This window comes from Sceloporus occidentalis, unplaced genomic scaffold (assembly GCF_023333645.1).
Source record: "Sceloporus occidentalis isolate IW3139 unplaced genomic scaffold, rSceOcc1.0.p SCAF_319, whole genome shotgun sequence".
NCBI lineage: Eukaryota > Metazoa > Chordata > Lepidosauria > Squamata > Phrynosomatidae > Sceloporus > Sceloporus occidentalis.
The window spans coordinates 403,896-425,201 of NW_028317299.1; the positions used below are offsets into that span (position 1 = coordinate 403,896).

The following is a 21,306-nucleotide window of genomic DNA, read 5'->3' on the forward strand; positions in this document are numbered from 1 at the left end:
CATTCTGTGTCTTTTTTATTTAAAACACTCCAAGCAACTAAAGCATTGTTTTCTTCAAATGAAGTAATTTACTAAAGAGTACAGCGTATTGATCTGTAGCTAGAAGGCCAGAATTCTTGCTGAAATCTAAGCGATGTTTTGAATAAAATGGTCTCATTCCAAGATCAAAATCCATAGAGACAAATCATTCATTGTCACAGTTCACACAATTATGCATGGCCACTAGGAATATATATCCAGTGCTAAATGAGGACAAGCAGGGGTTTCCACTTCTTTGCTATTTGTTCGCAACTTTAACAAATGTTACTGCCCAGGAAGAATGATAAAGTGTGATTGGTAACGGTACGTAGACAAACCGAGACGTCGGGTGGAAAAAAGACGATTTCTACATAATGTTTCTTTCTGAATACCAGGCTTTCATCAGAATATTCTGACACTGGGAATTAAAGGATCTGTCATGTCAATTCCTTTTTTGTGTTTTTTGGAGATGACTGTTCCTTTTCTGTTCTCTGATGCACACTGCCTTGTCCAACAGGAGCAGATCACAATGACATGTTGCTTCCAGTAGCTTAGTGCTTGGACGTCACCATATCTGAGAAGTCTCAGATTTTTGACCTGGAGTCTCCGGGTCAGTTTATCTACCGGCAAAGGAGTTTGACCTCTCCCTCTCCATTCCTAGTAAAGGCTATCTGGGTTTAGCCCTACTACTATCTACAATCTCTGGCCACTTTATTAGGCACACCTTGCCAGTACCTGGTTGGACCCCCTTTTGCCTTCAGAACTGCCTTCATTCTTTCGTGGCATACTTTCTACAAGGTGCTGGAAACATTTCTCAGCGATTTGGTCCGCATGGACATGATGGCATCACACAGATGCTGCAGATTCGTTGGCTGCACATCCATGATGCGAATCTCCCGTTCCACCACGTCCCAAAGGTGCTCTATTGGATGGAGATCTGATGACTGTGAAGGCCATTGGAGTTCAGTGAACTCATTATCATGTTCAGGAAACCAGTTTGAGATGACGTGAGCTTTGTGATATGCTCAGAAGATGGGTACACTGTGGTCACAGTATATATACTAAGGGGTCCAAACTCTAGAAAAGGCTGTGTGTGAAAATCCTAGTAGATCAGCAGTTTCTGAAATACTCAGACCCGTCTGGTACGAACAACCATTCCACATTCAAAGTCACTTAAATCCCATAGTGTGATGCTCAGTTGGAACTTCAGAAAGTTGTCTTGACCACGTCTACATGCCTAAATTCATTGAGTTGCTGCCATGTGATTGGCTGATTAGCTATTTGTGTTAACAAGCAATTGAACAGGTGTACCTAATAAAGTGGCCAGTGAGTGTATAGCTTGCCTTTTGACAAAGACACTTCCCCAGATGAGGGAGAGCTCCAGGTAACCTACGCTGTGACGTTCCCAGGAATGGCTATGACATTATATTCAAGGGTTCTGCATAAAATAGCAGTAAAAGGTGGCTAATCATCTCCTTTAGTCTGTGGAACGTGTGGCCTACACCACTGTTTTATTATAATTTATTGTTTTGTATATCGCCATCACTTTTCCGCAGTACTGTTCAATAGATAAGCTGGACACAACGAGCAGTGCATCACATAAGAGTTTGGCATTAATGAAACAAAAGGTAAGGAGCTTACGCTCTATTAAGCTTACATTCTTTGCATGAGAGAAGCAGTCTGTTAGGCACTTAGTGAGCAAAAGATGTGAAATATGTCATAAAAAATGATGATTGCAGGAAATTTGTAAACACATATCAAAACCACAGTATAGTTATTTTATTGTCACTTTAGTCATGTCAATGAGTGACAATTCTTATTACTCATCTGGAAAGTTCTGTTTTCCATCCAACAGTTGGGAGCTATAAGCAGAATATCACTCACATATATTTATTAATTGTATCTTGACTTATTGTTTTACACAGAATTAGACACATTGTCACCCTTCACAGTGGAAAGTTTCTTAAAGAGACTTTGGCATCATTAGATCACCTTCCCCTTTGGCATTAAATGTATCATATGAATTAACTCTAGTTTATTGGATTTGTCTGTTACTTATAGTTTTTGTAGATTATTATTATTATTGTTATTATTATTATTTATTGTTTATGTAGCGCCTTCAAATTCCGTAGCGCTGTACAATGGGTAGATTCCGCTATTGCTTCTATAGTCTAAAGGCACGTTGTACCTTTTATCTTCTACTTTAAACTCCCATTGCAATCAATTAATTCATGCATGTTATAAGGATTGGAGCATTCAGCATCTTGGATTCAGGACCACGGACAGCAACGCTGTGACAACTCATCGTTTGCTAATTTACTTTAAATATCGTTATAGGGTTACTTAGCCAAAATGAACTGCAAAATATTATATTATTATTATATTATATTATTATAAAGAGACAGATCTGCTTTAAAACCCAATAAAAGTTGGCACATCTTGGACCTTTAAAAACAGGTATTTAATCAACTTAAGCACTCTGTCAATTTAATAATAATAACTTTAGAGTGCTGTAAACTACGAAGCTATTAGTTTATCCATCAAACAACTTACAAATATAATTTATCCTTAGGATGAATTTAATAAAGAAGAATTCATTACTGGGGAAAAAAATCTTTTTTTGTAAACATTACCCCTTCGTCATGTGCTGTCATGAGAAAAAGCAACGGATTGTCATACTGACGTTACAGAATTAACCAGCTCTACAGGTGCCATTTTTATTTCTTTTAAGTTCATTAAGATCAAATCCACTCCACACTTTACCTGAACCAAGCTTTCACATTACATTTGGTGGTTGAATTTGGTTTTAATTGATATAATCCCAAGTTAACACATGGGTACTTATCCACAAATCACTAGCATGTGGGTATCAATCAGGCCCAAACTGGCCATCTGGCACACAGGGCAAAAGCCCAATGGACCACTGGTCAACAGCACCCCATACTCACCCGATCTGCAATCCAATGCTGCTGTGTGTGTGGTTGGTGGCTTTGTATACCCGTCCGCTCGCTATGTAATCATAAAACCATAGTGTGCGGCCATGTATGTCTAGCTATTGACTGCACTCCCCTCATCAGGCGCCTGCCGGCCTTAAAGTGCCAGAGCCTCCTTATCATTGCCAGTTTGGCCCAGGTACTAATACCCAAGCGATTAAAGTTTCTAAAGAGACTCTAAACCAATTAAACACAACATACCTTTTTTCACGTTATATTTGAATTTATGCGATGGATCTATATATTTTTCTTGTTATTTTTTTTTTTTTTACAAACCCATTATTCCCACCACCCGTAAAACAAACAGGATATTATAACTTTAATCTTTTTACTACATAACCCAAATAACTTCAGTCATGTTTGTATTAGTGCAGCATTAATCATGTTGTTGCGTATTAATGAGTTTCCAGGCAATGCTAATTACTGTCATAGATTCTTCAGCAGGCCATTAAATATACAAATTAGAGAATTAAAGAGCCCGAGCTCTTCATGATTAATCTCTAAATGGAGAAAAACTAATGATCTCTGTACAAAGTTTCTCTCTACTTTTGGCTGACTGAGCGCACTGAACAATCAATTAGAGTAATTGAAGAATCTGAAAATTTTACATCTTAAAGATTTTACGCGGTTATTCCACGTAGACAATGGATGAGTTTACTTTTCATTTATTTGTGCAATGTCAGACCCATTTATCCCTTTTTATTTGTAATAAATATGCTAGTAGAAAAAGAAAGACCGTATAAAGATCATTCGGGCCGCAACAAAAAGGTAAGTGGAAATAACAAAATCAATGCGGTATTGTCTTTTTTTTTTTGGAAAGGAAGCTGATTGTAGCGCTTGGGAATGGTTTGGCGGCTCATTGTGAAACAATTAAAAGAGAGGATATTGTTATATTGTAACAAATGTGAACTCTCAGCCTGTGCCTCTTTCCATTCTCTGTTATATTACATTGTAAATGGTAGGCCTGGACTGGCCATCTTGTAAACCATGCCAAGGCCCAATGGGCCGGTGCCAGAAGGTACAGGTCACTTGTCTTTGCTTCCACATACGCAGCAGATCTGGTGACTGTATATGTGGCCACGGCCTGTATGGCCACGGCTACCTGCTGCTGGAGTGTAAGTGCTTAGCGCGGGGCCGCATATATATATATTATTTAACAGCCACTGGCCTTAAAGTGCCAGGACTGGTTTTCAAACCCAGCCCAGGCAGACTATGGTGTAACATATATTCCTTGGGTCCCCTTGCAAACTATCGAAGAGCTCCCTCCATGCCTTCCCCACCATGCCAGTCTTAGTTACGGTTCCCCTCCCTCCCCTCATTCATACACTTCAAATTGCACTCATGCACACTTACACTTATACACGGATATATGCATCAAAACCTACTTACAGATTCACATATGGAGACACGCAGAGATTCCAGCGCCCCGTTATAATGTTATTACTCGTCTCGGAGTGAGTTCTAGCTAGTATTTATCTGGATGGTGTGATAACGAACTGAAAATGTATAGCTTTTATAGAAATAATTCAATGTGTATATCTGACTTATCATGATGAGCCACATGTAAGATGACTAAAGTGACCCGGCGAGTTAGACATGAGCCAGACGGAGCCTTGGAAAGGTTGGCGTGTCCTGTTAGTGTTGAAGTGTTGAAGAATAGGAGGAGTGGGTTGCATATTAGTTACATTCAATTTAAGCTTCTTCCTTTTGAGGTCTTTATGGTTGTCTCTACAGGCATTTTCTGGTAAACTCATAGTATGGGTGAGTAATTAGGCTCGGATCATTGTTACCTTATAATGCTTCATATATCACTTTTATATAACTCAGTTTATTTTATCTAATATTTTTTATGATACTCTAGGTTACGGTTTGGTTCCTGATTTCAATGATTCATTTATTTATTAATTATATATTAATATATTTATTTATTTATTTTTACTTTCCTTTGGCCCTATATCATTGAGGATGTCTGTATCACGAATCCTACCTTTTGTTGTATCTTTGCCATTATGTAACTAAACTATATTTAGTATATATATATTTTTTTATATTTTTTGATTTTGTTTTTTACATTACTTTTCAAATCCAAATATTGATACTTTTTGATTTGTTTGTAATTGACTTATCACACATTTTCTTGAAATAGTTAGTGAATACTAGATCAAAGGCCTCCGTTAAATCAATAAAGGTAGCTGTAGGACATTGATTATCATCTTCGGCCATAAAAATCTAATTACTTACCACCAGACGATCAGTGAATGTGAAATGAACAGGTCAATCCAGGTCAATAATTATTTAAAATAAACTTATGTCTCCATTTTTCAAACACAGGACATCACATACACTTTGGAACGGTAGTATTTTACTAGTCGAAATAGAGAAATTAAGATGTCATCAAATGGCTTAATAGTAATTGGGTCAGCAATTTTAAGAAGTCTAGTCGTTGGGTTCTCCGCATTACCATTTATATCCTAAATAAATCAATATTAGGTTAATCCTAGCTCAATCAGCAAAGACCCATTCAACACATTGCCGACTTCATTGTTATTTCGGAAGGGCTATATTAAAGATATATCTCTCGTTAATTAAAAGGTGCATGTGTGTTCTGCAAACAACAGATTCAATATAATTATAACAGAGACCGAGCACATTGGAGGAGACCCTAAGCAGAAGAATAAATTAGAATAGCATGGAAATGTATCAATTGCTATTTATAATAAAGCAGGGTTTATCCGCTAGTGTGGGAATATGTATAATACTTCCGAAGGAACGAGTGGTACTTCAGCGTCTCTCTAATTATAGAAGTTGATTTTAGTTTAAACAAATCAGCTGCTTTTTGAAGAAGATGCTGAAGAATAGGTAGATTAGCAGCATACATGGCTTGAAACTGGTGCTGCTGTGCTTAGCTTTAAAAACGGTTGAGGAACACAAGAACGATATTTTGATAATTTTCTATCAATTTTTCTTTGGGTTCTTAAACAAATTTGAAATTAAAATTACGCTTGAAGGTACTATTTATTAATAATTGGTCTTCATGAACGAAAGATGTGGTTCTGATGTATGAAGTTACAGGAATATTACTATATGTTATCTAATGACGATCTATCATAATTAGCCGATATTCATACTTCAGACTGTAATACTATGGTGTGTGATTGTTGAACGAAGTTGTGATTGGCCAAGGATACATTTGTTACAATTGGCCAAATTATGGCCAGTTTCCTAGATGTGCAGATGGATGTATAATTGTTAGAGGCAGAAGACGGCAGACAACAGGGGCTTAAAGGCAACCGATCATTGGGTTTCACCAGTTTTCATGGGAGTCGATCAGGAGTAAGATACAGCCAAGTCCTTAACTGTACCTTTTCCCCAAAAAGGTATCATTTCCTTTTTTTTTTTTTTTTGAGGTTTTTTTTTTGAGTTTTTCTGCAGTCTCCTTTACTAAATTCTTTAGAATGCATCCTTATGAAGCCAAACCTAGTTATGGAGACATTAGTGCTTAACCATTTAGCTACCATCGTAGTATATGCTAGGAATGGCATCTTGAATTTGTATATATCAGCAATAGAAATGCTAAATAAAAAAAAAAAAAACTAATGCGAATTTTACCATTTTCAACCTGAATCAGCCTTTTAACCTAACAACCTTTTCCATTTCTGGTGTCTTCTGCCGCGAGCAGCTCAATGCACATCACTAACAAGAAAAACTTCATACCTACTTTAAAAAAAACAGGAGAACTTCTCTTAGAAAATAAAAAAAAAGAAACAAAGAACAGGAAAAATTCTGCAAAACTAGAGTAATCTGAGTCATACAAATTCTTACGAGTTGTAGAGTCTCAAACCTTAATCAATCTCTGTTTAAATTCCCTCTCTGTATTAGCCTCTACCACTTCTGATGGGAGGCTGTTCCATTTATCTACCACCCTCTCAGTAAAGTAAAGAAAACTTATGACTAAGGGACCTACTTTCCAATTAGTTTTTAAGATTTTTTTTTTTATTTTAAATCCTATACCGTGTACGCTTACATGAAACAGGAATAGGAGTATAGCTTGAAGTGAACAAAGGAAGCTGTTAGGATATTCTAATTATATATTTTACCATAGCGTCTGTCTCATTTTAATAAATTATATATCGGGAACTGCATTTCCACAGAAATTAATCATAGGCTGACATCTTTAGCTACAATAATACTGAATGATGACTTTGATTGAAAAACATTGTAATAATTTATTGGTCGCAAAGCCTACAAACTAGAGCCTAAGAATATTAAATTCTCTAATTTCTTTATTGTGCTACATTTTATTATATAGATTGTGAATTTTAAAGTCATGGTTTTTAATCAATATTTAGATTTTTTTTTAAATTTACTTTTTTTAGTTTTGGGTTATCGTGGATTAAATCATGAATCATTTTTTGTAAGGTTAATTTCAAATGTATATATATATATATATATATATATATAACTTCACTGGCCAGATGTGACTTTGGTCACATGTTCGAGGACATGTAACGTTAAATTTTGTGAATTGCAAGCAAGGGCATGCAAGATGAATGGCAAAGGCTACTTTTTGAATGCCTGCGCACAAGATATTTTAAAGTGTTTAAAATGACATAGTTATTATTTAAATGAAACTGGTCTCTCTTGGACCCCTATTAAACAAGAGATGGGGTATTAGTGCCCCCAGGTGCGGTGGGGGGTAATTAAATACCGCTAGGGAGTATAGGGCTCCATTTTACACTTTGATCCCCCTACTCAGTGGCATGTGGGTGAAAAACTTTAAAAAACACTTTAAAGTTAACTCTTTTGAGAGGCACAGACTCAATGAATTGCCTCTCACCCCCTCTCAATCACTGCCGTGAATTTCAGGAAAAAAATCGAATGAAATGTTAAATTAACTCCTTAAGGACCAATGACATACTAGGTATGTCAGAGTTAAATTGCTGAACTTTGGGTTTAGTGAAGACACTAATATACATCTGTTACCCACTACAGCACATTATAATTGTAGCTTGTACTTCTCACTTGGTAACATAGTTACATAGTTACATAGTACATAAGGTTTAAAAATCACCTAAGACCATCAAGTTCAACCCTTCTACCTAACCTTCCTACTTTTGATCCAAAAGAAAGCAAAAAAAACCCTAATTAAGCTACTTCGAATTCAGGGGGAAAATTGCTTCTTGACTCCAAAAGGCAAGCGGATTTCTCCTTGGTTCAAGAAGCCGTTTTTCCAGTGTATATAATTTTAACTCATGTGTTTGTGAACAGCCTCCCAACAGAAGTGGTAGAGGCTAATACAGTGAGAGAATTTAAGCGTGCATAGGAAAGGCATATGGCTCCTGAATCTAAGACAAGGCCTACGACTGATTAAGGTTTAAGTCTTTACAGCAGGAAAAACGGGCGACTAGACGGGGCCGAATGGGTCTGATCTGCCGTTGTATTCTACATTTCGATGTGGATTGAGGGTGACACTAGATTCTGTTCTTTGCCTGTCTTTGGAAGAAAATAACATAATTCAATAAATAAAATGAGACATTCACACATTTCTTGTCCAGAATTACACATTTCCAGAAAATGCATATGCTGAAATGAACTTTGTGTTAACTGCATGGTGATTGTGATTAACTGTGATTCATAATAGGCAATTAGAATTCAAAGTCATAATAAATCTTGATTACGGACATCATTCAGATCCAGCTACGAAGAGAAAACAGGGGAACAAATGACAATGTGTCTCCTGCCCTCCGTTATATTCAGTGGGGTTCGAAGATAATTCTATGAATTTCCAAATATGTTTTAGGTGTCGCTGAATAAAAGCCACTTATTTATTAAAAGTGTTTCTGTCTTGGATATATGACATAAGAGAATGTTTAAGAGAAAAAAAATCTGTATTAATATAATTATTATGAAGCCTGTCTCATCTTACATCATCTAACCACTACTTACCGTTCTAAACACTACATAAATCTATGCAGTTGTGCTCACAGATTAGAATAAGCAATATATATATATATATATATATATATATATATATATATATATATATATATATATATTCCAATAATAGTTACCGGCACTCCTGGGACTTCTATAAATGATACTCTGGTCATATATATATATAACGATGAGAGACCCATCTATTTTCAACAACCTTCACATGTAAAAAGTTAGAAAGGTTACAAAAAAATACATAAGCCCATTGAGTTCACCCTTTCAGCCGGAACACTGCATTGATTTCTATGGCGACTGTTTCCGGTACCGCGGAAAAAGTGGACGGGATGATAACTCTTCAAACCTACTCTTTGTGAACCACATTTGGGTTTTTTACCCATTAATTTTGCTTTAAAAAAACGTTAAAGCTGTTAATATGCTCTTCCATTTAAAAACAATGCAATGACATTCTGTGTTACTCACTTAGTTACCCAAGTCTGTCTTATTATAGAGATGTTGCCCTAGATAAATGTGCTTTTTAAAGTAATCCACGGTGTTCCACGAGCAGAGTGTATACAGAATGGAGTGAAAAATACCTGTGAAATAGGTGTTCATTGGCAAAGTGAAAGGTGGGAACTTCAAATAGCCATTTCCAGGAAAGCGAATTCCCTTCACAAAGTCTGTTTTGCTCGATATCGTTAATGACGGATCTATTCTTTCTAGTTGATAGACCGGTGAAGGACCATTGAGGTGCGAAGGTGCCGGCCAGGTAATCTTCATCACGGTGCTATTAATTCCATGCGCTACGGGCGCATTTACTTTTTCGGGTGCTGCAACAAAACAACAAATTCACATCATTTTTTATGTCATTTTTTTGCAGTAACTGAATATTTATGTTGTACAGAAACATTATTGTATATTTTATCCCTCACCACCTTAGTCCTCAATTAATTGTCCCTATGCTTAAAAAAAGCACTTTTTTATAGGACATTTTTATAGTATTTTATTACACAAAGCCTTAACAAAAAATATTATAACTGGGGTATTGCAGAAGACTTGGGTATTTTAACTTGTTTTGCGAGGACAGAATTCCAACAAGCTTCTACTTTAAGAATAAATTAACTATTCATTACGCTAAGCGTAATTCAGAGCTGAAATTGGGTTTCAGGCCCCAAAATTTGCTTTGAGATTAAAATACCAACTTTCTTTTTGCCAAATTGGTTAAGATTGTAATAAACCTAATCTCCTAATAAACACGCAACAAGAATATTTCCTAAACCTGAAATAAAAATTGAAAAGTGTACCTTTAAACTGTAGGTAAAGTATCGGTATATTACTTAATCTAATATGAATTTATCAGATAAGATAAAAATATCACGTCCAAGAAACTTTATCTGTATAGCGAGATACGTTGGTTCCGCCAATCCATTGGCGTCCTCCTTCAGTCCGTGATGTCATGAGGCCAAAGTGAATTGCTAATCAATTTAAGCACTTCTTCTGTCAAAGAACAAATGAAATTTATTCTGTAATAAGACGCAATGCACTTCAGTTTTCCAATAACATCAAAAATATATACTCCATCTGGCTGTGTTATAAATTCATTTCACGTACTTCTCAGTGGGTGCTATGCTGCGCCGTCTGCTCCTGGGAGCGTATATATATATATATGTATATATATATATACATATATATATATACACACACACCGGTATATGTATATATATATATATATATATATATGTGTGTGTATATATATATATATATATATATATGGGTTGCTGGGCGATTATGATAAATGTACAGAAAGGAAATACCGTATATTTAGATCGGATATTCTACTATGCAAACGCCAGGTGGATACAGTCCACATGCTGTATGAAACCATAGTGCGCACATGCGCGTCCTTTGCCTTCCGCTGGCCTTAAAGTACCAGGGCTGTTTAGTCATCCCCAGTCCAGCCCTGTCTATTATATTACTGGTGTGCTTGAGGATAAGAAAGACCACTGTGGGGTCCCAGTGACTTAACTGGTGGCAATGCTAAAGGAGGCAGTACCCTACAGACCCGGACTGGCCATCTGGCATACTGGGATGGATCTTTCCTGCCTCACGCTACGTAAGCAAAACAAAGTAGCCTACAGCCGCGCATATCCAGCTGTTGGCCGTCCCTAAGTCAACAGGCGGCCACTGGACTTAAAGTGCCAGGGCTGCCTCGACATCGCCAGTCCGGCCCAAATAAACTACATGCGCATACACACACATTTATGGGCAAATTTGGTGTCTGGTGCATTAAACAAATAACATAAATGAAAGTTTTAACCTTTTGTGATCTCAGCTTTACTGTAACAAGCCTCTCTAGGACAAGAAAGGTATATTTAGGCATCACTATTACAAAACCACTCATAAAAAACAATATCGGTATCATAGGATGAGTTTGCATTGCAGCTTAAATATTTCTTATGGTAAAAATTGTATAGTAGCCTATACATTCAGCCGAATAGAACGCCTCATTTATACAACTGGAGTTCCACAGATGTTTTATTCGTGATTCTGCAGGAGAATTCCTCAAGCCCAGGTATAGAATACCACTAGAGGGCAGCATGGATTGTTTGGATGGTATAGAAATGGTTACACGGATGGAACAATGTATGTACAATCACAACACCCGTATCGCCGAGATGCGTAGTCATTGTTCAAAAGATATTCTGCCTATAATGATTTACAGCCTTAAGATGCTTCCTTTCGTTACGCAGCCTTACTCGATTGGCAAATAAGGTACAAATGTTAATATCGAATAAAGACAAGAAAAGTGCTTTAGGGCTATTTTCTTCTTAAAAGGACTTAATTATCCGTAGGATAAAATATAAAAAAAAACGCCCAATATAAATAAGAATGAAAATGTATAAAAAAAAACAATAGCAATATTACATTAACCCCTCCTCGCCAATACTTGGCATATACTCTATCAAAAAAACAAAAAAACAATAGCAATCATCTTTATGAAAAGTCCAAAACCAACATTACATTAACCCCGTCCCTGCCAACCCCTTGTATACACAATATCTGGCTCCTTAAATATGACCCGAGGCATTATATGTGTTTGCTACACAACTCCATACGTTCCAGTTTCAAAATCCTAGCAAAAGATGGGGCTTTAACCCATTTTTAGAATTTTTCTAATGGCAGAACAGACTTGGAAATTTTTTTTTCATAATTTTAATAACATTTTGGGGCACAATGACTATTCACAAAAATTATCTTAATCTCCATGGCATATTAAAAGTGCATATTGTTAACACATAACATCCTATGATTTTTAATGCAAGTCAAAAGGGTCTTCCTGCAAAAAAATCATGTACCCCTGGAATGCCGTTACATGGGATACATGGATAAACAGTAGTGCTGATATGCATCTGCACATGCTTTAGATAAACTGCACATTTAAGATGCATTCACTATAACCAATTCTTACAATTTTTGTTTTGCTTCAATGGGAAGTAACTACTATTTGTCATGGAAATACAGTAAATCTGACTACAATATTCTTAAACCTGCGGAAGGGGACATCCCAAGACATATTGGACAATGTTCTACTTCCAACTTTTTGGGAACAGTTTGGGGAAGACTCTTTTCTATTCCAGCATGACTGCGCCCCAGAGCACAAAGCGAGCTCCATAAAGACATGGTTGGATGAGTTTAGGGTAGAAGAACTTGGCCCGCCGCACAGAGCCCTGACCTCAACCCCTTCAAACACCTTTAGGATGAACTGGAACGTAGATTGCGAGCCGGGCGTCTCGTCCAACATCAGCACCTGACCTCACAAATGCTCTACTGGATGAATGGGCAACAATTCCATCAGAAACTCCAAAATCTTGTGGAAAACTTTCCCAGAAGAGTGGAAGCTGTTAAAGCTGCAAAGGGGGGTCAACTACATATTAATGTCTGTGTATTTAGAATGTGATGTCATCAATGTCCCTGTTGGTGTAATGGTCAGGTGCAGTGGAGGAACTACCGGGGTCGCAGGGGTCGCGACTGCGACCGGGCCCTGGAGTTCTGCCACTCAGGGGGGCCCAAGCAGGGCCGGACTGGCCCACCGGGATACCGGGAAATTTCCCGGTGGGCCCGCAGATTCGTGGGCCCGGCGGAGCGGGATTGGAAGGAGCGGGCTGGGCAGGGGGACAATTGCCAAAATCTAATCTAAATGGCCGATGCGGCCGGCCGGCGCTACTTTAATTCTTTTTTTTTTAATTTAATATGGCAAGCTGAATCGGCTTGCCATATTAAATTTAAAAAAAAGAAAGTATTAAAGTGCGATGGCCGTTTAGTGATGGGAGCAGCGTGAGGGGTGAAAGCTCCGCCCCCTCGCACGGACCTTTCACCCCTCACGCTGCTCCCATCACTATGCGGCCATCAGATTGCTGGAAATGTAAATCTAAATGGCCGCTGCGTGCTGATGCCGCCGGCCGGAGCTACTTTAATACTTTATTTATTTATTTTTAATATGGCAAGCCGATCCGGCATATTAAATAAATAAAAAAAGGATTAAAGTCGCTCTGGCGGGATCAGCACGGATCGGCCGTTTAGATTTACATTTCCAGCAATCTGATGGCCGCCTAGTGATGATGAGACTGAGAGCAGCGTGAGGGGTGAAAGCTCCGCCCCCTCGCACTCAGCCTGCTGGAGCACCGGATGTCGGGTCAGTGACGTCCTGTCAGCAGAGAGAACAGTGTGCAGCTACCAGAGGACGGAGGACAAGATGAAAAAGCCCCAAAGTGGAAGAAGTAGAAGGTCAGTAAACTAATTTATTGTTTGAACAAACTGTATAATATTTTTTGTATTTTTAAAAAACAAAAACAATCAGTATGTGTGTGTATGTAAGTGTGGGGTACAAACAACATAATGATTTTTTAAAATTATTATTTTTAAATGATGAAACAAAAAAAAAATTCTCTGTGTCTGTATGTGTTCACAAGTTTAGCGCCCCAGTGCCACCTCTGTCCCCTTTCAGCCCCCCATGTAATCTCTGTCCCCAATGAGCCCCTCCCAGTGTCACCCCCTGTCTCCATTCAGCTCCCCAGTGTCACCCCTGTCCCCATTCAGCTCCCCAGTGTCACCCCTGTCCCCATTCAGGAGGAAAAGTGCTCTATGATATGCCTTTTAACCCCCTATATGCCAGAGTGGCGTATAGGGGTATAAGGCATTTCTGGAGGCAGAGGGGCATATAGGGGGTTAAAAGGCATATCAGGGGGCAGAGTGGCAAGCCTGGGGCAGATGTGCATAACTGGGGGGGCAGGTTGGCAAATAAAAGGAAATAAAAACAAAAAACAAAAATGTAGCCTGAGAAGGGGGGTGAGATGGTGTGAGAGGAGGGTAGATCGGGTTGGGGGCCCTTAACAGATTCTCGCACCGGGGCCCTGAGGCTTCTAGTTACACCCCTGGTCAGGTGTCTTTAGATGTTCTTATGGTTATTCATTGTTCTTATTGGTTTATTATAAAAAAACATAGAGGATTGCATACCCCATTAAAACTGCTAGTTCTTATCTAAGGGTCCCATGTAAGTGGAGCCACCACATTGTACCCATCTATAATATAATAAAGTGTCCCAAATCATCAAACACTCACAAGACTTAAGAAAAGGTTATTACTGGATTATTTTAAACACAACTGAGTCATGTGATTTCTTTGTGGTTTGGTCTGGATGCTTTTTGATGGTAGAAGAAGTTATCCTGACTATCTTCGAATGCCACTAGCTATTGATATATATATAAAAATAATAATAACAATAAAAATAATAATAATTAAAGAAAAACCATGCCATGCATTTCAGAAGGTATGAAAAACAGGATGGGTGTTGTGCCCCAATAACAGATGGGGGTCTCCAGGTCATAAGCCCACCTTTTCCAAAAGGCATCTGTTCGGCCGTCGTTTGCCTACCGCTCAAACCTGGAGCTATTATACGGCTTTTGCAATTAACTACTTAAATGCATCGTAACACTTGCTTCCCTGACAGGAAAGTATTGATTTTTTAATCATTTTCAAGTCTTCTCCAGCACAAATAAATGTACTACAGTTACAGTTAATGCACTGTGTATACACATTAAGCACCGTCATGACAATTTATTGTTTGGTGATATATAGATAAGAGGGAACACTCTATTTTCGAAAAACACATTTATTTATTTAAATAGTCGGTTCAAAGTTTAATGTCCCCGTAATTGAAAGCAGGTTTCTCTACATACAAAAGGCGTTTAAACGTGTCTGTGTACCTGCTGCATTACCAGTTAATATAACCTTAAAATCCTGAGTCCGTGCCACCAAATGAAATAATAATATATGATGGAGAGAGTACTTTCCAAAAGGTGTCACTGTAGCACTTTTAAGGACCTGATTTTAAATAACTTTTTTCTTTTTTACTTGTTCTTTATCACATGTTAAGTGAGGACAACCATTTTCCCTATTGTTGTGGAATTTGTATAAGAAAACGGGGATATAATGGGGGGGCTACATATATATATATAAAGCAGGGTGCCCTGATGACCCCCCTAATTTGGGTACATGACAATATGGAGCAGTTACAAAGTAACCAATTAAACATTCCTACATGTTTACATTTTTGGCATTTAGAAAAAAAAAGACTTTTGTGTCTAGATGCATCGATACGTAGAATTTCACCGCAAAAAAAGAACCGTTTGTCCCATCTGGTCTGCACATTTTCATGCTAGAAAGACCTTAATCGGTCTCGTCTTAGATTCAGATGCATGTTTAAATTCCCTCACTGCATTAGCCTCTACCACTTCCGCTGGGAGGCTGTTCCACTTCTCCACCACTCCCACAGTAATGTACCACTCTAATGAAAAGACTTCTGGTTTTAGATTATGTTCTCTTGTTCTAACATTTCTACTCCTTTGTGTCTATTAACTAAGAAGCTTAGTGGCCAATTGCATGAAGAGTTTATTTAACTTCCCTATTCACTAACGTACTCTCTGTTGACGAGTGCATGTGAGTGATTGTGACTTTGCCGGTTTCAGGTGAGGGCATGCATGTTTCATGAAAACTCAGCTTAGTGAATAGGCCTACAGAACTTTTGATTCTTATCACACTATACATATGATACATAAACACTACATAACCCCAACATTTTTAGGTACCCAAAGCAGGACACCAGCATTAGGGCTGTGACAAAAGACCACAAGTGGGTGGGGCCAAAGGTGGGCAGGGCCAGAGGCATAACCACCTGCCCACTTTAAACGAAGAACCATCATCTAGGACACAGCTGCAGCGCATCACGAGAAGACCTCATTTTTTAATGTCCCTTTAATAAATTGCATTTATTGGAGGGCCTGTATAGGACACTGTCCCTTTAATCACGTAAAAACAATACTTTTAGGAAGCTTTTTCTTTCTATCTCCATGGCAACAACCTGTAAGTTCCTGCCCTTGTGTCACATGGCAATTAAATGTTCCCATAAAAAATTCTGACAACATTTTACTTGATTAAAGGACTACGTCTGAGAAGGGACTGGGCATTCTACCCAACTAGAACTGATGTTTCCAAAGCTGCATTACTTACAAAAGTGTTAAGTTCAGCAGCGTTAGCGGGACAATGCCTTTAAAAATGTGAAATAAATGTAAATTCTAGTTTGCCTGACCGACTTTTAATATACAATGAATAAGGAAAGACTAGATGGGCCAAATGGCTCTTATCTCACGTAAAATACTATGTTTTCATGTTTGTACATTTTCTTTTTTTCTTAAAGGCTCCTTGCAAACCCGAGCCCTTGCTGCTGAGACAGAAAACATAGGGCTATGTTACTATGTAATTAAGTGCGAATGAAGCGTAATTGGGAAAAAAGAGGAGCACGGCCCAAATAGTATAAAAGGCACAATAATGACGCTACAATAAGTACACAAAACAGAGCAAGAATTCAGCCCATGCTCAGCGAAAGCCATTTGTAAACCCCTATCTATGGCATAAATATTGGGGATTCCATCTCGATATATGGCCATATCTTAGCGGCGGGCTAAGATATATAGCCATTTAGTTTGATGGAATCCCAGTGTAATAATAGTTAACCCCTTAATGACAAAATCTCAAAACGCATTGTTTTCAATGGGTTTTGGGACGGCCCATTGTCCTTAAGGGGTTAAGTATCTGGGACTTTAAAATCCTAATCATTTGTACTTTAACACACAGTCAACATTTTAACTATAAAGTAATTATTACGTGTAAGCAAATTCCTACGATGACGAGCCGGAACCGAAAGGCAGATATACTTCTCAATGCCATTGTGTAAAGAGGACACCCAAAAAAGAGAGACAGATGGCCCACGGAGCTGATATTTAAGTCACAATTCTAAAAATAAACATAGCAGAGGTCATTTCATATTTCACCAGTAAGCCATTTCTTCGTAGGCACCAAATGAGGTTGGTAAGCAAAAAAAAATTAAAAAAATGCAGTTAATTTTGTTTTGTTGAAATAATATCATTTTAGTTTTAGATTCGAAGACAGATGCCAACATTTCACTCCGAACAGATGGCAGCTCTATCTAATAGTGCATCTCTGTATTAGCGAGGTCTGTTGTGTATACAAACAGCAATAAACACTAGGTAAAAATCAAAATAAATTTTAATTGCAGACATTAAATTTTGGCAGCCTCGCTACCAAAAGATATGGAATTCCTTCTCTCTAAAGTCTGTTCTTTAACAAGGTTTATTGCCGCGGCTGAGATCATCGCGTTTCTGCGTGCGTTTCGTTTCCCGAAAGGTTCCGGCGCTGAACATTCGCCCCTGCCGATGTCAAATTAGAAAGGAATCTATAACGAGGGAATATTTAAGGGTTAATATTTCCGGCTCCCTTTTCCGTTCTCGTCGATGGTCGTATCATTATCCCGCTCTAAGCCAATTTTAGCAGTCTTGAATTTGGTAATATTTCCGTTGGGATCATCTTCACTGTCAGGCACATTTGCTTGTACATAAACTATATCAATAGAGGTCCAACATTTTCATTACTGTTATGAGTCACTGGGCCTCGGGATTCTTATCCTTATTTCATTTCGCTAAAGCAATTTGCTTATATAAGTACGAGGCAACATTTTAGTGGCAGGCAGGCACATGTTCTCATTTTCCGTTTGACAGAAATTAAAGGGGTTGTTTATCAAAGTCTCCTAGCTGTGAAGGGTCTGGCTATGTACCACATTTATCAAAGGAATCAGCGCGCTTTCGATTGGGAGAATTTTTCCTTCATAGATTTGATGGCTCCCGTTTTTACGGCCACCGCTATTCACAATTTAAGTCCTAAGAATGTCAGTAAAACGTAAAGAAAAAAAAGTAAAACAATATATATAATATATCGTATAAAGGTATGATAGGTACACCATCTCTAAAAAATGTATAATATATCATTAAACAGCGCGTATATTATAATTGGGCTTTGGGTGACCTATGCTCCTCGGTGAAGTACGAGCAGTTATTTTTTTGTTTCCTGCTCTTGTCCGCATAGAACTATGAGAGATGCTTGATGGGGCCGGCTGGCAAGTTTAAGTCCAGGAGTGAAGCCAAGCCAATTCGTTATCTATTATTGTAGCCCCCCAAACACCTGGACCACAGAATCCGATCAGCCTACTCTGGTCTTGTGCAAGGAATATTCCGAATTTAGTTTAGTCATCTAGCATCGGGCTTTGCTCCATCTAAACCCAGACTGGCCACCTGGCAAACCAGGCCAATACTCGGTGGACTGGTTCCAGGTGGCGCGGGCCACTTGCCTTTGCTCCTACTCACTCTGGCGCCTTAATGTGTAATGAGTGTAAGAGCCTAGCATGCTGTCAAATGTATCCATCCGATGACCACGCATACATTGTTTAGTGGACAGTGGTTTTAAAGTCCCAGAGACGCTTTTCCTCCTGCAACTGGCCCTGGTACCATCATATTACATGTAATTCCACATATAGCCAGCAGGATGTCTTTTGATGAAGGGATTTCGGCAACATTTATACATATGGACCCTTTTCCTATAAAAGTGTTTCGGTTAGGACCGGATACTACACTTTAAGCATATTGCTCGCCGATTGTATTCATTATATACAAGCGTACTGACTTAAACGGGTGTCTGTAAACATCAGTGATCAAGAGTTTCACTCTTTACTTTGTATCAATTTGTATACTTTGTGTTTCTCTCAATCAGTTTGAGGCTGACAGGCACAGAGTTGCTGAACAAGTCAATGTTTGCTTTGAGTGAACTCTGATTGGTCATAATGATCATGTGCCTAGGAGATTAACCAATCGTGTCCTTAAAAAAAGGACCCGATGAAAAGGGTGTCCACACAGGTGGATCTGTAAGCTTTAATTGCAGCATTCTTTGACGTTTCTTCAACATTCTTTTACACCAAGAACTGATGGACAGACTCGTAGGGCTGAACGGTACTCCTATTAAACTATATATTTCTTACGTCACAACGGTCCCATTGTTTACGGCATAGAATGTCACATCGTGCGAATGGGTTAAAAAAGTAAAGTTTTTTTTTCTGACTATATTATTTATTGGGTAAACATTGGTATTAAAAGGAACAACAAGCATCAAATATTTCTTTAAAAGCACATTAACGTAAGGTTACAGCACATCCCACAGTTCCTTCCCAAAGTAATACTCCGTTGAAGAATGATCGGTTTCCGCTGTACAAATTAATACAAGACGGAACTTACAAAAAAATATATTGCTTGTGCCATATGGGGAAACCAACGACTCACCAACCGATTTAAGATGCAGAACATTGAGCTGACCATATGTTAGAGTGCGGTAGAATGGCTGAGTGATTCATGCCCGTCAAATTCTAGTATATCAATTAAAGCTCTTTGAAGTCTGTATGATTTGTGCCTCTGTTATTAAACCCTGCTAATTCATCCCACTTACAAATCCGTTATAAATCTTTAGGAGTGCGGCTTGATTCACGGCAATCTGTGGGCATGCTACAGCAAATTCTTCTCCTTGTAATTAACAGTAAATAGCTTTACCGCCACGCAATGAATTTTTCAGTTATATTGCAAATGAACTCCAAAACGCACGGTTATTTCCCGAGAACTGACTTATATCATTAGGCAATTAAAAAGTATTGCTTTGAACCAAAAGCTTTTAATCAAGAGAAATACAATGTAACCGTAGATTAAGGAGCAAGGAAAAAAATTCAGCCCCGAATTAAAATGTATAATTTAAATTAACCTTGCGATAAAAAAAATAAAAATAAGAATAAAACAGAAAAAGCCAAACATATGCTTTGTAGATTGCGCAATACACAGGCTTTGCCTTAACAGAGATATGAAAATCCGGAACAATTGCTTAAACAGATTTTTTTAGCGGAGAATTTTTTTTTTATCAGAGAAGTTGCCATTATTACCAAATTTCTCCGATGACTTTTGCACGCTGTTAATCATATACGCTGTACTGGAGCGGTCTTTACGTTTGAAATATCTAATTGGATAATTAGCCAAGCTGAATCATCAATGGGATACCAATTCCGTTCAAGTGTTTCTGTCAAGGGGTGAATGAAATTCATTTGAGCGAGTCTCTCGGCAGCATTTGAAAAGAACGCGATTTTTTTTTTCTATTTTTTTTTTGGCACGCGCCGTAAATTTGTAACTCGAGGCATCAAAAGGTAGTTTAGCGGCATATGATATTAAACAACAGGAAAAGCTAACTGTGTTTAAGACGTTCTTAGTAGAATCAGTTTGTTTTTTTATTTACAACGAAAAAAAATATTTCATTTTTATCCTTTTATTTTATTTTTAGGAGGATTGGAACTAGTTTAGTAGTTACCAGTTCCTCCTCTAGTGCTACCATCCTCCGCAGTGTAATGGAGGGTCCTCCACAGTGTAATGGAGGGTCCTCCGCAGCGTAATTGGGCTGCTGGATAGATTAGAGATCTCTATTTCAACTGCCCCATTGATCAGAGGAGCATTAGGGAGTCTGACCCCGTTTTGGGGGTAGAGGTCCACGGGCCTGCCACCATAGGACTAGCTGGCCTGGGTCACTATAGGCTCCTTGTTAATAGTAGATATGCCAAGCTGTAGTTAGCGATCACGTGTTATACTATGGAGTGGAAGAGTTACGAGGTACACCTGTACGGCACAAAGCACCCTGTCCACCAACCCTTTCCAGGCTAAAACCAGTCCCTAATATGTCAACCACACCGTCTACTATCTGCTATGCGAGCGTTCCAGATGAAGAGAAAGTAAGTACGTTTCAAAGTTGTGCCATTACGAGATTTTAGAGGCTTATTGGTCGAGAAGGTTTATCAGTGGTGATAAAAGCAGCAGATGCACCATGTCGCTGACTTCCCCGAGGAAAAGCAGCTCTGTTTGTCTAACGTTCTGAATAC

The 21,306-nt window shown here is 38.3% G+C and overlaps 1 protein-coding gene across 1 annotated transcript in view; it reads right to left on the bottom strand.

Moving 5' to 3' along the window:
* The window catches only part of LOC149274819 (usherin-like), a 287,860-nt gene that overhangs the window by 185,366 nt on the left and 81,188 nt on the right, over positions 1 to 21,306 (bottom strand). Inside the window, exon 21 of the mRNA XM_089505229.1 lies at positions 9,539 to 9,772. Within this exon, the coding sequence (XP_089361355.1) occupies positions 9,539 to 9,772 (234 nt within the window). The remainder of the gene's footprint in view (positions 1 to 9,538; positions 9,773 to 21,306) is intronic.